Here is a 16,837-nt window from a genome sequence, read left to right as displayed (position 1 = left end):
CATATTGATTATTTTATTGCTGTTATATTTACCTCTGAAATGCAGGGCTTCCGGCTGCTGGCTGGAACAACCTTACCCGTGGCTGGAGTAGGAGCCGTGGCCATTGTGTAGGTTTCAGAGCTATGCTTTTGCTTGGAGCTCAGCAGGGACAAAGCCAGCTTGGTGGACAAGCCTGGCAGGTTGGGATTGTGCACACTGACACTCCAGGAGGAGTAAACAGAGGTCTGTGGCTCCCTTTGAGCAGAGGGGTTAGGCTTCAAATAATTCAAGTAGCACCAGCTGACTGCGGTGGTGGTGTGGAGGCTGGGGTAAGAGGGGGCTCTGGCTCGCTCTGAACATTGGGGTAGGTGGGAAGTACTCACTCCCTGGCCCTCCTCCCCTTCTTCCTTCTCTTCTTTCTTAGGTTCAGCCTTCCCTTGCACCTCTCTTTTGTCCAGTTGCCCCTCAAGGTCCCGTTGTTCCTCTACTTCCTCCTCAACTTTCACAGTTACTACTCCTAACTCTGCCTTTTCCATCTGTTTCTCCACCCTTCCTTCCAGTTTTCTCCCAGTTCCCTGATTTTCCTCTTCCTCACCCTCTTCCTCCTTTACTCGTTTTTGCTGGCGTTGGGCTTCTGTGCTGAGCTCCAGACTAGCCGCAGGGGAGAGCATGCGTTTGCTCCCACCTACCCCTCCATAAGCCTCAGTAGACCCACAGCCCAGCTCCAGGGACAAGGGCAGAGTCAGGGGCAGGCAGCTCTTGAAATCTGGCGTGGGGATCTTCAGGTAGGATCTCTGCAGTTTGTCCTGCTCCAGCTGGCCCATGATTACCATGGCCGTGCAGCAGATAGGTTCCTGGGAGCGAGCCGATGCCAGGATCCCAGAGAGAGTGGTGTACAGCGCACTGGCATAGGAGGGCATGTTCGTCTGGAGGCGCACCGGCACCACCAGCGATATGACCGGCGTCAGCTGTGCTAGGCACGTTGTGATGATGGGCCGCGGGTAGTGGCTGGGGAGGTGGGCAAACGACTGAGGAGATGAGGCAGGGAGCACCATGGTGGAGGGCCTAGGGGGCTGCGAGGGGACTTGGATTGTGAGCCCAGGGACCACAGGGAGGTACACAGATTGGCCAGGTGCGGTGGGATACTGCAGGGGAAGCAGAGTTGAGAATGGATTGAGGGGGAGACCTAGATGTTCTGTCATGTGAGGCTGACCTGGGTGTGTAGGTATGGGCGTAGGGGAAGGGTGTGTTTGCAAGAAAGCTCTGTGGAAGATGTGGGTGGAAAGGACATCTGAGATGGCAGTGGTGACTGGTAGGAGCTGCGCTATTGGCCCTGGAGGGAACCGATATTGACTCATTGGTCGCATGGGGACAATCTTGGGCTGGTGGAACAGCTGTAAGGTCTTTCCTACTCCCTCCGAAATTAGTCTGGAGGTGCTGGCTTCACCAAGGTGGAGGGCAAGGTGGCTGGTGTAGGAAGGGCCAGCCTTGGGGCTCCCTGGTCGGGCTGACTGGCTGGATGTGAACCCTTCCTCTGGTTCATGCTCACCCAGGGTGGCATGCTTCACCAGCAGGCATTTCCTCCTCTCCTTCCAGGCTGACACAGACTGCTGTGGAGAAAGGGACCCATAGTCAAAGGACTTGCTCCTGGTCTCTACGACTGGTGGTGTCTGCTGGGGGCTGGTGGGTGCCTGCTCTGAGGCTGACCGGCGCATTTCTCTTTGGAATTGGCTGTGTCGGTGATGGCCCGAGGGCACAGTCAACATGTGGGAGACCTGGGTGCTGCCGGATCCCCAGAGGGAAGGCTCAGCAGGTTTCCCCCCTGTGTCTTCAAAGGAGGCAGAGTGGCAGGAGGTGTGGGAGACATTGCTCTCTTGACTGGGGCTTCGGGGACACAACGATACAGACTCAAAACTAGACTCACCAGAGGACTGTGCAGCTGCCTCAGCTAAACGGAGACGCTTCTTTTTTGGTGGCAACTTCTCAGCAGGGAGCTGAGCCATACTCTGGCTGCGCTGAGGCCACTGGAACTCCTCTACAACTCTCTCTGACTCTTTGGAGGAAAATGCCGGAGGTGATGCTGACACCATGTCAGTATCAGGCTCCACTGTCACTAGGATCTCTGGCACTTGTATGTTGGGCTGGCGAACAAGACGGAACATGGAGGGCGATGATTTTGGCTGCGGCTGCTGTTGCAGTGTTGGCTCGCACTCTTGAAACTCTCTAGAATCCTGGTTTTCCATGGATATGCATTCATGCTTCTCAAAAGAGCTGGTGTGTTGAATGACCGAGATGCCCTTCCTGTCTTGCTGCAGTGGCTCAGACTGTGGAGGAGCACCCAAGTAGGCCCTGCTCTGTTCCGGCAGGCTTGGTGGTGCAGTGGATGATGCAGGGCTACAGGTCATAACACCTGCAGGCCCGGGGCTGGGAGGATCCTCCTCCAGACTCTCCTCTTTCCTTCTCTTCCTCACTGCCATGGCCAGCGCTCGGAACTTATAGTGCATCATCTGTGGGCGGCCCTCCCGGCATGCTCCGCCCACCTCTCCTCTCTCCTGCTCCTCTGTAGGCTGGACTGTGCAGAGTCCTTTGGGCGCCTTGTATCCCTCGCTATGCTTGCAGAAGGCTCCGCAGGCCGCACACTCATAGAGATTAGGACCCTTACATTGCTGTTGCTGCTTCCTAGAAATGTCTCTTTCTGTGGCTGAGGAGGAGGAACCAGCCTCATCCGGTAAGAGCTCAGCCCCCAGGGGCACTTCGATGGCAGGCTGGCGCCTCAGCATACGGTGCTGCCCGCATACCCTCATCTCAGCAACCACGGCCTGTTGTTCGTCAAATGATTGGCTCAGACGACGGACTCCTCTGGGAGAGGAGGTGGTAGAGCTGCTGGTTGAGGGGTCCCCCTGGCATGCTGCTGCAGGCATCGAATGACTTCTTAGCAGGGGCAATGGGAAAGAAGACTCCTGGACCACCGATGGGTCAGCATCTTGGGCATGGGGACGGAGTGATTGGTTTGCCATACTGCTGGTGCCAGGGCTATCTCCCTTAAATTCAAACACATAGGGGTCTTTGGGGGAGGAGAACTTGGGCGACTCCAGACTGCTCTTCCTGGAGAGAGAGGAGCGCCTGGGCTTGACACTGTCAATCTCGCTCGTGTCCACCACCGCCTCGTTAATGGTGATGAGCTTGGTGATGTGCTCGATGACCTGCGTCTTGGGCACACTAAAGGGCATGTTGGTCTTTTCCTCCACCCCTGATGATGAAGAGGGGGCGTGCTGCTGATGGGGACCTCGTTGCTGCCCTCCCAGTCGCCCATACTTGCCCAGGATGATCTCAGCATAGGATTTGGCATTGGCAGTGGGAGGGCTCACCTGTGAGTCAGCTCTGCTCATCTCAGCACTCCCCGAACTGGAGAAATAGCCAGACTCTTGGCTGCCCTTGCTGCCGGGTCCCAGTGAGGAAGAGGAAGTGGAGGTGGATGGAGGGTTGTCTATGTCGACCACGGGGCCACGGTTTCTCTCGCTCAGCCTCATGGCCAGCCTCTGCTTCACGGCCTGGGAGTCATCAGGCATCTCACCCACCTCTGGCCTTGATGTTTTCACATTGCTGCTGCTCATTTGTTTGCCCAGCCTCTCTTTCCCATCTTTACCAGTCTCCTCCTCAGAGTCTGTGCTCTCCCCCTCTGTGGGCTCCTCAGGGTCCTCACCTGGGGCTCCCCCCTCAGGTCCACTCATGCTGAGCTCATCCCGCCTCGACACCAGACCCGCCTTAATGCGGTGGGCATGGGACTTGCGGTGCTTGTACAGGTTACTCTTGGTCTTAAAGGAGAAGCCGCAGGGGGTGCAGGGGTAAGGCCTCTCCCCGGTGTGGGAGCGGATGTGTTTCTGGAGAACACTGGGTTTGGCACAAGGACGGCCGCAGTAAGTGCACACATACTTCCCCGGTTTCTGGGGCTTCCTATCCCCCCTTTTTGACAAGCCGCACTCTGGGGCCTCCTGGCTTGACTGGGACAGGACACTCTGAGTGTTGTAACCTTGGGTAGATGAGGACGGTAGGGATAAGGAGGAGGTGGAGGAGAAGCTGCCTCTTGAGGGACCTGGGGTCTCTGTCGAGAGCTGCAAGACTGCTGCCGGAGTCTTGTGTTGATGCTGGAGCCTGAAGAGCAGGTCGCTGCGTTTGGGCTGACGATGGTGCAGGCGACCCAGGGCACCATGGACAGGGCGGGGGTTGGACGGCGGCTGCTGTAGCTGAGATGGATGGGATCCCGTGGGGGGCTCGGTGCCCCCAGCAGACAGATGTTGCTCTTGCCTTTCAGACCTCTTCCCATCAGCAGGACGGCTGGGCTCTGTCTCCATAGAGTGGGGAGAAGGCCTCACGTAAACACAGGAATTGCCTCTGGGAGCAAAGCGTCACACAGCCTCATGGGCCTAGACATAGGGTTGCAAGGATTCCCAGTGCGGGGGAACATCGAGAGGGGCATCCGTTCAGGACAAAAATCACAGTGGAGAACCTTTCTGGTGAGCGGGCCAAAAGTCATTCAAAATAACTAAATAAGACATCATTAAAACTTGACGCCAAGGAGCATTGAGTAAGCAGGTAAAACAAGATCCACTCTCAGCATGAAGTTACTATGTTCCCATCTGACCAGAGCCATTGTGGCAGGTCTTTCGCTATGGACTGAGGGCTAGATAAGGGTTTGGCCTGGCATTCTCTAGCACTGACAGTTTTGCTCAGTTGAGTAGAAACCTCTGAGACATCCCTTGTTCCTCTTGGGTTGTCACTGGTCAGTCTAGCACCACACCGGGTCTGCAGGAAAAAAAATAAGCAGTGGTAAGTCACAGACAATAGGCAGACCTAAAAAAAAATGCATTTGTTTCATCATCATTGTTTATTACTGAGCTTGATTATATCACATGAAGAACAGTCATCAGTTTGTTGAAGATTATGGAATTTAGGCCAGTTCTCGGACCGCTTCTGTTGAAATCTATATGCTACCTCTGGGCCTAATTCAACAGAACAACATGAACTACCATAGCTATGCAGATGATACAATGATCTTGAACCATATGACAACAGTGCAGTACTCAGCAATGCGTTACTGTATAGAGCACATAAATGCCTGGATTAATTTTTTTTTATAAAATCAAGATAAAACAGATTATTGCATTTGGCAAAAAAAATAAGAGAACTAGTATTAGTAAAGAGCTGGATCCTTGGGCCCTAAAACCTAGTGCGTAATCTTAGTGTTCTGAATCAGGTCTCACGTTCAACCGTCATATCAAAGTGGCCACCAAAACAGCATTCTATCATCTTAAAAATATGTCCAGAATCAAGGGCTTGGTGTCCCAAAAAGACCAAGAGAAGCTCATTCATGATTTTATCTCTAGTAGGGTTGACTACTGTAATGGCCTCTTAACTGGACTCCCCAAAAGACTGTAAAACAGTTGCATATAGAATGCTGCTGCTAGAATGTTAACCTGGAACAAGAGAACAGAGCACATCACTTAGGTTCTTTATGCCATGCTGTCAATTAGTGGCTGTGTGTGGCAGTGCAACACAAAGGGCAGAACCTGCACGCATAGAGCCTTGCAGTCAACTCTGCTTTAATCACAAAACACACATTCCCCATTTCCTTCAGCTTGAATACAAGATCAGATAAACTTCATTTTCATTGTTTGTTTTGACTTAGTGTCGCAACATTGCGCTTCTGCCCTAGATCTGGACCCTGCCTTCTCAGAGCAATGGGGTGTCCTCCAGACCATCCTCTGAATGGACATTTGATTAAAGTCAGAGTTTCACACTAGTTGTTTACAAACTCGTTTTTTACACTCACTGTGTCTGAGCTCTTAATGGAACAAGGATGTATTACATTTCTTAGCAAATAAGCCCAAGTCTAGTGAAGCTGACAGATGTGTGCATGTGTGTGTATACATATGCAGTTGTGCCTTTTTGTTAGGCTTTTGTTTAAGTTCTACTGTATTTTTGAAGATGTTGACAATGTATTGCGAATTACTGATTCAAGACCTTTGGAGCAGTTGTTCTCAAACCTTTCCTCTGGGAACCCAAACAATTACATGTATTTAATCTATTCCAGGATTTGCAAACCTGATTCAACAAGTCAACTAATCATCAAGCATTTAGATAGGTAATTTAGTAGAGCTAGTCTTACAATAACATTGTAAAATGTCTTAGAGAGTAAAATAACAGGAAAGTAGTAAACCGAAAGTCTTTCAGCTCAATGAGACACTTCGGCATACAGGTAATCAAGTGCAGATGACAGTCATAGCTCAGTGCTATCGCAAATACATTGCTAATGTGGTCAGTTGAACACCTGCCACGCTCATAACGCTAAGGAAATGTGTGAGGGTATGAAATGTCATAGCAATATCAATGTGGGGATAGAGTGATGAATGCAAAGTAATTAATTTTGCCTTCCAGGCCTTACATCAGATGCAGTTTTATCACTGAGCTTTGACAAGCAAGCAAGTTTATTTATATAGCACAATTCATACAAAGAAGCAATTCAATGTGGTTTGCAACAAAAAAGAAAAATATAAAAATACAACAGAACAAAAACAAATACTAGAATAAAAACAATAAAACAATTGGGGACTCTAACAACCTAAAATAACTCTATAACCACGATTTTCATGGTGCAGGTGAGGCAGGACATGTGGAGCAGAGCGAGAGGGTATCATCCTTTTATTATTTCTCTCCAACAAAAATAACTAAAGAAGAGGCACACCGCAAACTGAGGATGATGTTGGAGATTTGTGTGGCCATGCAGTTATGCTTAAAGAGGAAGTACAGGAGGGGACTGAGTACGCCGCCTTGGACTCCAGTGCTCAGGGTCAGTGCAGAGGAGGCGAGGTTGTCCATTCTTACCACCTGGAGTCTGCCCATCAGGAAGTCCTGGATCCAATTGCAGAGTGAGGTGTTTAGTCCCAGTGTCCTGAGCTTAGGAACAAACTTGGCAGGTGCAGTAATTATAGTAAAGAAGAATGGAGGACCATGGAAGTCAATTAACTAGACCTCCCATTTTTTTATCAGGACATATCTGCTGTTATATTTCCTAGATCTACACACAGAATTGTTATACTGTAACCAATCAAACCATATTCTGGGAGCAGACAGAGCCAATCAAAACATTTTCACTTAGCTGATATAGCCAACTGCTGACAGTCCCAGCTGAGGCCTTTTCACTGACATTCATCATTATCATCATCATCAAAGCACAACTATCAACACACTCTCACTCTCTCACACTCACATGATAGCTTACTCTGTCTGCTCAAGTCCAGTGTTCATTGGCTTTGAAATGGTTTGTCTAGTCCTCCCTACTCGGCTCTTTTTAATGCTATCCATCTCCAACATCTCTGGTGCTCATCACAAGAGCCAGACACTGGAGACCACTCAATACAACTGCCAACATTATATAACATTTTTGGAAGCAGGATATTATGCGGGCAGCACTCAGATTTTCTTTATCACAATAAAAGCAATCATTAAAATCTATTAGGCAACTTAGTTAACAATCTTGTCTGTAAAGAACACGAACAATATTGGAACAGACATTAAAAATAATATGTACAGACTAGATTGCTAATTATATTGTTATATAATAACATTTATTTTGAAAAAGAAAATCTGAGTTAGCCCTACTAGCATAATATACTGCTGCTAGAAGAACAGCAATGAAGCCTCGTATGTCCATCACTAACACCCGTAAATTATCTAAATATAAAGACAATTCCACGCAATGGTCAATTTGAGCCCCCAAAAAGAATATTCTGAGTTTCAAATTTGAACCCCAGTCATTATCAATGAGGTCTATACTTTCAGTGATGCTGACGGGGGGACAACTGTGAACGTTGTCACGGGCCCAGGCCTGGGTCTCCCCCAGGCCTTGGCCTGGGACTACATGTAATAGATTACTTGTAATCCGTTACTCCCCAACTCTGAGCATAAATATGCAGTAAGGAGTGAAGTTTGCTTACTGTAAGAAACTATAATGCAGCTAGAGACCAGGACGACAAAGTCAGTTCCTCCCTTGTTTACTACAGCATACACTACGAAAACGGCAAAACAAAAGAAGACTTAGACCAATTCTCTGTAGCTAGCTACCAGGAAACCTAAGCTAACGTTAGCAAGGCTAAGAAGAATAATGTCGAACTCTGAGTTAGTGCTTTTTTTGGAGCAGGTAATTACATTTTTCAAATTTTTATTCGGAACATGGTTCTCTATAAGGCATTGGTTCAGAACCACTCTGTGATGGGTGAGTAATTGCAAAATCCTGTAATTTTTTTTTTTACTGAAAAAATCCTACATAGTGCAGCTTAAAAGAAAATCACATTTAACCAATAAATTTGTCTAACTACAGTACTGTAGATATCAGGCTAAAACATTACCACCATGCAACCAAAACTAAGAGCACAGAAATGGAAGGACAAATCAAAAAGAGAACATCAAAGTATGTGTAGCAGTTAAGTAATGGCTGATTGGGACTGAGTTGGTTATGAATTGAAAAGATGTGACATAATTAATTACCTGTGTTGAAAAATATAGAGATTTAAATGTGGCCCAGGTATGAATTAAAACATTAAACAATAAAACATTTACGACCCGTTTTTTTGGACGGTAATATAATTACTATTCATTTATTTTTTGGCTCGTGGTTTGGGTCCTAAACTTTAAATTCTGTCCCAGGCCCCGTCATTCCTGTCAGCGTCCCTGATACTTTGGTGTGCAGATTATTTAACCACTGTATGTAGGACACTGAACAAAAGTCTTCACAAGTCTTCAATAAAGTATTTCTATCAATTATATTCGATAGCTTTTACAAATGGCTCACAGAGCTAATTTTCGACTCACAGTGTCAGTTATGTAGATGAGATGTAAAAAAAGTCATTGACTTCCGAAACCTTTACAACCACATTATGCATAACTGTTTTGGGATCTGTTCTTTTACAGATTTTCTTGTTGATATTTTGACATTTAGGTGTTCTAATTAGGACTGTCTCTAAAAATATATGATGAAAATACACATGGTACAGGAAATACTATTATTAGACAAATTGTTTATTACTGTTTGTGAATAGTCATGGAGGGATTCTTTTGAAAGTATAGCCCTACTTACTTTTGCTAATAATTTCAGTCTCCCCACAAAGCATGTGAATAACATGCTTCCAATCAGCTGAATTTCTCAAAGAGACAGACGCAGCCAGAGAGACAGACACAGCCGGAGACAGACAGAGAGACAGACAAAGGCAGCCAGAGAGAGAGTGTGAGAGAGAGAGCGAGAGAGAGAGAGTGAGAGAGAGAGCAAGAGAGAGACAGCAAGCGAGAGAGAGGTGAGTCTATGCAGTGATTCACTGTTCCAGGAGCTGGCTAAATAGGCCTATTGCAGAAGATGAGTGTACTCAACTTCATGTCAATAAAACTACAGATTTCAGCACCAAAGAGTAGTTTGTATTTACACATGATGGAGTTTACTTATCCAGCAAAAGACTAGTATAGCTGACTGCATGAGGTGCCAGTTGTGGCGAAGCAGGGATAGATGACAAGTTTTTAATAATGAGCTCAGCTTTCTCTGTTTTTCCCTCTCCCTATGTTCCTGAAAAACACAGCTCCGCCTGACTTCATTACACTGGAAAATAAAACAGACAACTGACAGATACTTGACTCTCATTCTATGTTCGCCCACATTTGCTAAAGGATTATCATCCATTTAGCCCACTTCTCCTAAAAGACATCAGCAGTGCAATAAACTCTATCATGAATTGTCTAGCTATGGTGTTAGCCTCTGGGATTTAATTGGTTGAAAAAGGGATCGGTTTCGTACTGTAGTCTAACTACTTAGTCAAATACCAAATTTGTCTCTTCATGCTGAATTCCCAAGACTGGGAAGTGAGTGTGAAAATAACAGTAAGAACACCACAGGAGTGAGAGACTAAGAAATAAAAAAGCATGAGTGGGAGAGACAGGAAAAGACAGGTAAAGAGTCGGAAGGATTGAGAGTTGAGAAAAAAAAAGATGCCGCTCTAAAGCCAGAGAGCGTAGGAAGACAATATATTCTGTATATAAAAAGACTGGAGAGGAAGAGCAGATAGAAGAGAGAAAGAGGAGGGAGACGGAAAAAGACGTGGAAGAAAGGAATAACTTTTTCATCCAAAATTAGAGCTGATCACACAGCAGCCATCACAGTTTAAGGGCATTAAAGATCTCTGTCATAGGATTGATAGAGCCTTTAAACAAAGCAATTAGGTGGCTTTAGGGTTGGGGAGCACCATCTGAATTATGCAGGCGATGTCTAGACTCCAGCTCATAGCAGGGAAACACACACAAGGGCTTTGCCCAGAGACAACAGTCAGTGAGAAAGCACATCGTCATCACTTACACAATTACACACATTTCAACATGTATTTGCACGGGTATATACACATTACAGTAACATGTAACAGAAGTTATTATCCAGAGAAACAGTAATTGATGATTACATTTTCTCATCTTTTTCATACTTGCCCCCTGTGAGAACCAAACCCACAACCTTGACGCTGCAAATGCCATACTCAACTTGCCATATCAACTGAGCTACATCGACTCAAAAAAGACATATGAAGACATATTTGGAAAGCAAGAGAGAAAGAACAACTAAAAGTAAATATAATTTCTCACAAAGCACCATAATGGCAGAAAAGATATCACCAGCATATTTTCACGACGGGTACCGTCAAACTTGTTCCTCAACTAATTAGTGAGTACAATCGCAATCGCTGCACATTTTACGTGAAACAATGAGATCACCATGGAAGAAAGTAAGCCTGGATTTCCATAGATACCAGCAATAACATTCTAAAGCTCAAAGTAATTCTGAAACAATGATTCTTGACAACCTTCATTACCCTAATCTCACCATCTCAGATACTGAGCTTTTAAATTATTTGGGTTATTTTTACACACATTTAAAAATGACAGTGCGTCACTTGGAGTATGACCCGGACTCTGACGATGAGTCTGTCTCTGAGTCTGGATATGAGACTGGAGATTTCTACCTTGACTCAGAAGATGACTCTGGTGTTGAGGAATCTCAGTTGCCATTGGCTTCTAGTCACTCCTAAGAAAGGCAAAGGACCATCTGAAAATTAATTTCAACAGGCCCAAGGTGTTTCCTTCTGTTTCACAGCAACTAAATAGAACATCTGAAATTACAGACAAACTATCCCCATATTAATACTACATTTTAATTGTACATCATTGAACTTCATTAGGCTACATTCTCCTTTCTTTTATCTTGTTACATTTCAATTGAGATTTTATAATAGATAAACTATGATGTTTATAGTAATTACAAATTGTTGTGCATTTGTCATTTAAGTCATCTTGGTAGCCTATGGGGCTTTCGGCCGGATTTCACTAGTGGGACATTTTGGGTCCTAGATTCATTTCTGTAACAGATACAACCTATTATGATGTATCCTTTTAATAGCAACCCCTCTGGCTACAATAAAAACACATAAAAACAGACTTCTGGGTCAATATTTATAAAACTCATCTGTTTGACAGGCAAAAAAAATGTTTTCGGAAAACATTTCTGCCATTCAGCATCAAGATTTTTTTTTTAAAGCATTATTAGATTTTGTGTCAATGGTATTTCCTCATACTTTCATGCCTTTACTATCAAATTACACTGTAATTGGGTTGAAAATAATGAAAAATAATATAATAGAAGGTAAAAAATATAGGCACCCCCAAAAAATGTGGTTCTTCTACCTAGAAATAAAACATTATGAAATAAATAAGATTGAATGTAAAATCCCATGTAATAGGTGTAATGACTCAAAACGGCCAGCAGATGGCAGCACTAGATCGCTAGTTACGTTTGGACTTATATATTTTATAAACTCAGAAAAATTACCAACTTCTTCCCAAAAACTCAAGAACATCCCCATACTATTTTGACTAAATATTAATTTTTATATCTTATATATAATACAAACGATGTATTATGGTTAAAAACATCATATATAGTGATGTACACGCTTGTAATATTTATACTGATGTACAAATGAGCCTTTCTAAGATGAATAGGCAATGTCGTTGCCTGGTGAAAAGTTCTCATAGCAACCCAAACTATACAACTATACAACCCATATTATACACGGAAAACCCCAATTATACACGGAACGCTTCAGGAAAGTGGCTACAAATAATATACCATTGGAATCGGACGATTATGGAGAATCTATTTTTCGAAATATGTATGCAAATTAGCACTGTCCGCGGGATCGCGGACGTCGACCATTACAGGAGCAGTTGGGGTTATTTGCTTAAGGGCACAAACAGAGCTTTACAACACCTTTTTCGACCCTATCAGCTCTGGGATTAGAATCAGGACCTTTCATTTTGAGGCCCAGGACTCTTGGCCACTAAGCTATCAGCCACCCCACATATTCATGAAGTGACTACATAATTTTTTATTATTCACTGTCTATGCTTCACTGCATCCAGGTAATGAAAAATCCATTCTGACAGATCTTGTAAACAAACCAGACTCTTGAGTCATTCTTTAGTGGTTCTGGTTCCTCTCAAAGTTTCCTTCTGCAGTATCACAAAGGCTTTAACGTCTCACAATCCCTTGCTTAAATTAAAGACTGATCTGGACAAAACACAAAGATAGCAGCTTATAAACAGTATAACAAATCAACGCCCCATCATTGAATGCTTATAAATGCCTTGAAATAAGATATTTGGCAAATTCCTAATATTGTCATCTGCAGTGCCTGCTAGTAAGAATACTCCCACTCAAGCAGGTGTAACTCATCTAAGACCAAAGGTCATCCCTCATGTCTGTTTGAAAATGTAGAAAGGTAGTATTTTACATGCAAAGCTGACCTTTAATGCTTCATGATGAACACTTAAAAGCAGTAGAGGACTGGTCACCCCTCTGAGCCTGGGTCCTCTCTAGGTTTCTTCCTAAAATTCGATCTTCTTAGGGAGTTTTTCCTAGCCACTGAAATTCAACACTACTGTTGTTTGCTCCTTGGGGTTTAAGGCCGGGTGTCTCTGTAAAGCACTTTGTGACAACTGCTGTTGTAAAAAGGGCTTTATCAATAAATTTGATTGATTGATTGATTAAAAGGTGATGCCTTATAAACACAAAAAAAACATTGATGTGGGATCCTCCAGGTGGCAACCATTCTACTCTGGATGAATGTGGACAGGGTTGATCAGAGCCTATTGGGTGCGGATGTACTGTAAGTGAAGCCACTGATGACTCAGCTGTGCTCTCTGTTCTAATGAAAAGTTTCTTTGATATGGAGCTGAACAACAAAACTATAAAGCTAATGTTAGCAGGAGGAAATTAAATATGTAATGATGGATACAAATATGACAAACATTAAAATAGCTTGTGTCTGTGTAAGACATAAACCCTCTTAAGTGCTTTCTAAAAAATCAGCTGTCACCCCTCTCTTTCCTCGTTTCTGCATGGTGCTGCTGGTTGACTGGTTCCCATGGTAACAGGCCTACTCAGAGCTATGGCAGATGGAGAGAGAGCTGGATATCTAAATTTATCACCCAGCATCCTTTCTGGGTACAGGCGCACACTGCCAGGAGGAAGTGGTTGAACAGCCTGACCTCCACACGCATGCAGAACTCCCCCTGACCTCAGGGCTGAGTGGTTGCTGCAGGTATCAAGTAGCCCACAGATTAAGGCCCGGCTTTCCCTCACAAAACAGTCCAAATCACCATTAAGGCATAAATAACTTGCAACTTTAAACATTTCTTTAGTCTGTAGAAGAGATATTACCTCAAATCAAAGGAATAGAGTTTTGTGATGGATTTCTCAGTTTAGTTTGTACACTTTTGAACACAGACCAAAACCTGTTTCCTATGGCGGTCTAGCGGTCAAAATTAAACACACCACTACAGCATCAGTTTGATTCCGGCTAACTGCTATTACAGCCCACTTTTTCTTCATTCGCCCATTTTCACCCTCTATCATCAATTAAGCATTAGATGACCCCAAGAACCTAAGGCTGTAATGGTAACCAGATCTTTAACCAAGAGACAAAATTACCATAATGCATTTTAGTTTAAACATTCTAAAGAAACCCGGAGGACAGGAGCTCTCAAAACCAGATGGCAGATAGCATGTAAAACCAACGAGCACCAGAACTATCTAGAGTTACAACCATTGTGGCTAGCAGTAGGAGCTGTAGACACTCACAGAGGGAATTCACTTTAACGAACTGCATACCAGCTGTCTCTTTGAGGTCTGCTCTGCAGTGCTTCCGAGCCTGTGAGCAGACAGAGGAGGATTTTGGAGGACTTTGATAAGACATGCGGTTCACAGTGATCGCTGGTTTCACTTTGATTACACAATCCCACTGAACTGCAGGTCAATTGTGCCTCCCACATCAAACAAAAGCGTCACAAAGGCATCTACATCACATGAACTGGACACAGCAGGATTGGACAGAAATGTATGAGAGGCTAGGATGAAGGTCTGGTGATCATGTTTTCAGGCCACAGTAAAAACTTTATGAATTGACCAAGGATCTAAGAGAAGTGAAGAAAAAGGATCCCATCTGATCTAGTATGACCATGGCCATCTAGCCTGTCTGAGCGTTTAATTACGCTTTCTGTGCTTTTTGTAAACTAAAAGAAAACCAAAAGTCCAAAAGCCTGTATAACTGGAAAACATTTAGACCGCACACACACACTTGACCCATGAAAAACAACTGGAGAGTATTGGAAGCTGTAAAGGGAATTTAAAGGGACATTTAAAGGGAAAGGTACCTACATTTCCCATGACAATTGTTTTAATCATTATCACTCAAAAACAGGAAGCGACACAAGCAAACTCCTACTGGAAACCTTACACCAGTCTATCTTACAACAGCCACTAGGAGAGGAATTCACCTTTTAGCAGGACAATAACCAAAAACACAAGGGTCAATTTAGTTGCTTAACGAGAGTGGCCATGTTTTGCTTCACTTGAATCTGCTTCAGAACCTACAGTAAGCCTTAAATATTTCTGTCTAGGCATTATTCCAAACCTTTCAACATGAACAGAATAATGGTCAAGTATTGCACAGTCCAAGTTTGCAAACATCTTACAAACTTACACAAGAAGACTCTCAGCTGTAATTGCCACCTAAGGTGTTTATCAATTTTGTGAATTCCAACGTGTGCTTATTGCCTTACTGCAGCAACTCCCGGCCAAGTTGGGAAATTGAGATACGTATCCTCCAAAGGACATTGTGTTAAGCCATTTTGCGCCTTATCAGAGTGCTTACTCAAAAAAAGGAAGCTACTTATATTTTAGTAGCATACGATTAATAACTCAATCAATGTACATGCACACACACAGAATAAAAACAAATAAATATTAAAATGAACCTGCAATAGAGCATGTCCAGAAAGGATGATGATTGGCATAGTTGTATGTAAGTGATTGTATGAGTTCCAGGCCCCATTTCAGTACAGAAGTAGGTTCTCTAATAAATTTATTAATATGCATGGTATGATCTTTAATACATACGAATAAAGATGACATGTTTTCATAGCATCTCACTTGGTAAAGGCCAGGGACCAGAAACTGATAATTTCTGCAACATGACTGGCACAAAAAAATACAGGCATGAGTCCATCCATCCATCCATCTTCTTCCGCTTATCCGGGGCCGGGTCACGGGGGCAGCAGTCTAAGCAGGGATGCCCAGACTTCCCTCTCCCCAGACACTTCCTTTAGCTCTTCCGGGGGGACACCGAGGCGTTCCCAGGCCAGCCGGGAGACATAGTCCCTCCAGCGTGTCCTAGGTCTTCCCCGGGGTCTCCTCCCGGTGGGACGGGACCGGAACACCTTCCCAGGAAGGCGTTCCGGAGGCATCCGAAACAGATGCCCAAGCCACCTCAGCTGACCCCTCTCGATGTGGAGAAGCAGCGGCTCTACTCTGAGCTCCTCCCGGTTGACCGAGCTTCTCACCCTATCTCTAAGGGATCGCCCAGCCAGTAATGAGTGATTTCAATTTTTTTTTTACAGAATCAGTATTGATTTAACACCATACCATCTTCTTCCGCTTATCCGGGGCCGGGTCGCGGGGGCAGCAGTCTAAGCAGGGATGCCCAGACTTCCCTCTCCCCAGACACTTCCTCTAGCTCTTCCGGGGGGACACCGAGGCGTTCCCAGGCCAGCCGGGAGACATAGTCCCTCCAGCGTGTCCTAGGTCTTCCCCGGGGTCTCCTCCCGGTGGGACGGGACCGGAACACCTTCCCAGGAAAGCGTTCCGGAGGCATCCGAAAAAGATGCCCAAGCCACCTCAGCTGACCCCTCTCGATGTGGAGGAGCAGCGGCTCTACTCTGAGCTCCTCCCGGGTGACCGAGCTTCTCACTCTAAGGGATCGCCCAGCCACCCTGCGGAGAAAGCTCATTTCGGCCGCCTGTATCCGGGATCTTGTCCTTTCGGTCATGACCCAAAGCTCATGACCACAGGTGAGAGTAGGAACGTAGATTGACTGGTAAATCGAGAGCTTCGGCAATGCGGACCAAGCTCCTGCTTCGGTTGTACAGGGACCTGACAGCCCTTAGCAAAGGACCCAGGACCCCATATTCCCCAAGCACCCTCCACAAGATGCCGCGAGGGACACAGTCGAATGCCTTCTCCAAATCCACAAAACACATGTGGATTGGTTGGGCAAACTCCCATGAACCCTCCAACACCCCGTAGAGGGTATAGAGCTGGTCCAGTGTTCCACGGCCCGGACGAAAACCACACTGTTCCTCCTGAATCCGAGGTTCTACTATCGGCCGTATTCTCCTCTCCAGAACCCTGGCATAGACTTTCCCGGGGAGGCTGAGA

The 16,837-nt window shown here is 45.2% G+C and overlaps 1 protein-coding gene across 5 annotated transcripts in view; it reads right to left on the bottom strand.

Moving 5' to 3' along the window:
• Positions 1–16,837, bottom strand: part of LOC105007201 (transcription factor HIVEP3) — a 157,099-nt gene that overhangs the window by 24,637 nt on the left and 115,625 nt on the right. For 4 of the 5 annotated variants that reach the window (XM_013132831.3, XM_013132833.3, XM_013132832.3 and 1 more), the window contains one exon: positions 33–4,782. In XM_013132831.3, the coding sequence (XP_012988285.2) occupies positions 33–4,331 (4,299 nt within the window). In that variant the 5' untranslated portion in view covers positions 4,332–4,782. Of the gene's footprint in view, positions 1–32; positions 4,783–6,861; positions 6,946–16,837 lie in introns of those variants that run through there. The other variant, XM_010866042.3, reaches the window with a different exon arrangement.

The sequence above is a fragment of the Esox lucius genome, chromosome 20, assembly GCF_011004845.1.
Source record: "Esox lucius isolate fEsoLuc1 chromosome 20, fEsoLuc1.pri, whole genome shotgun sequence".
In the NCBI taxonomy this organism is placed as follows: Eukaryota; Metazoa; Chordata; class Actinopteri; order Esociformes; family Esocidae; genus Esox; species Esox lucius.
This window is presented reverse-complemented; position numbering and strand designations above follow the sequence as displayed.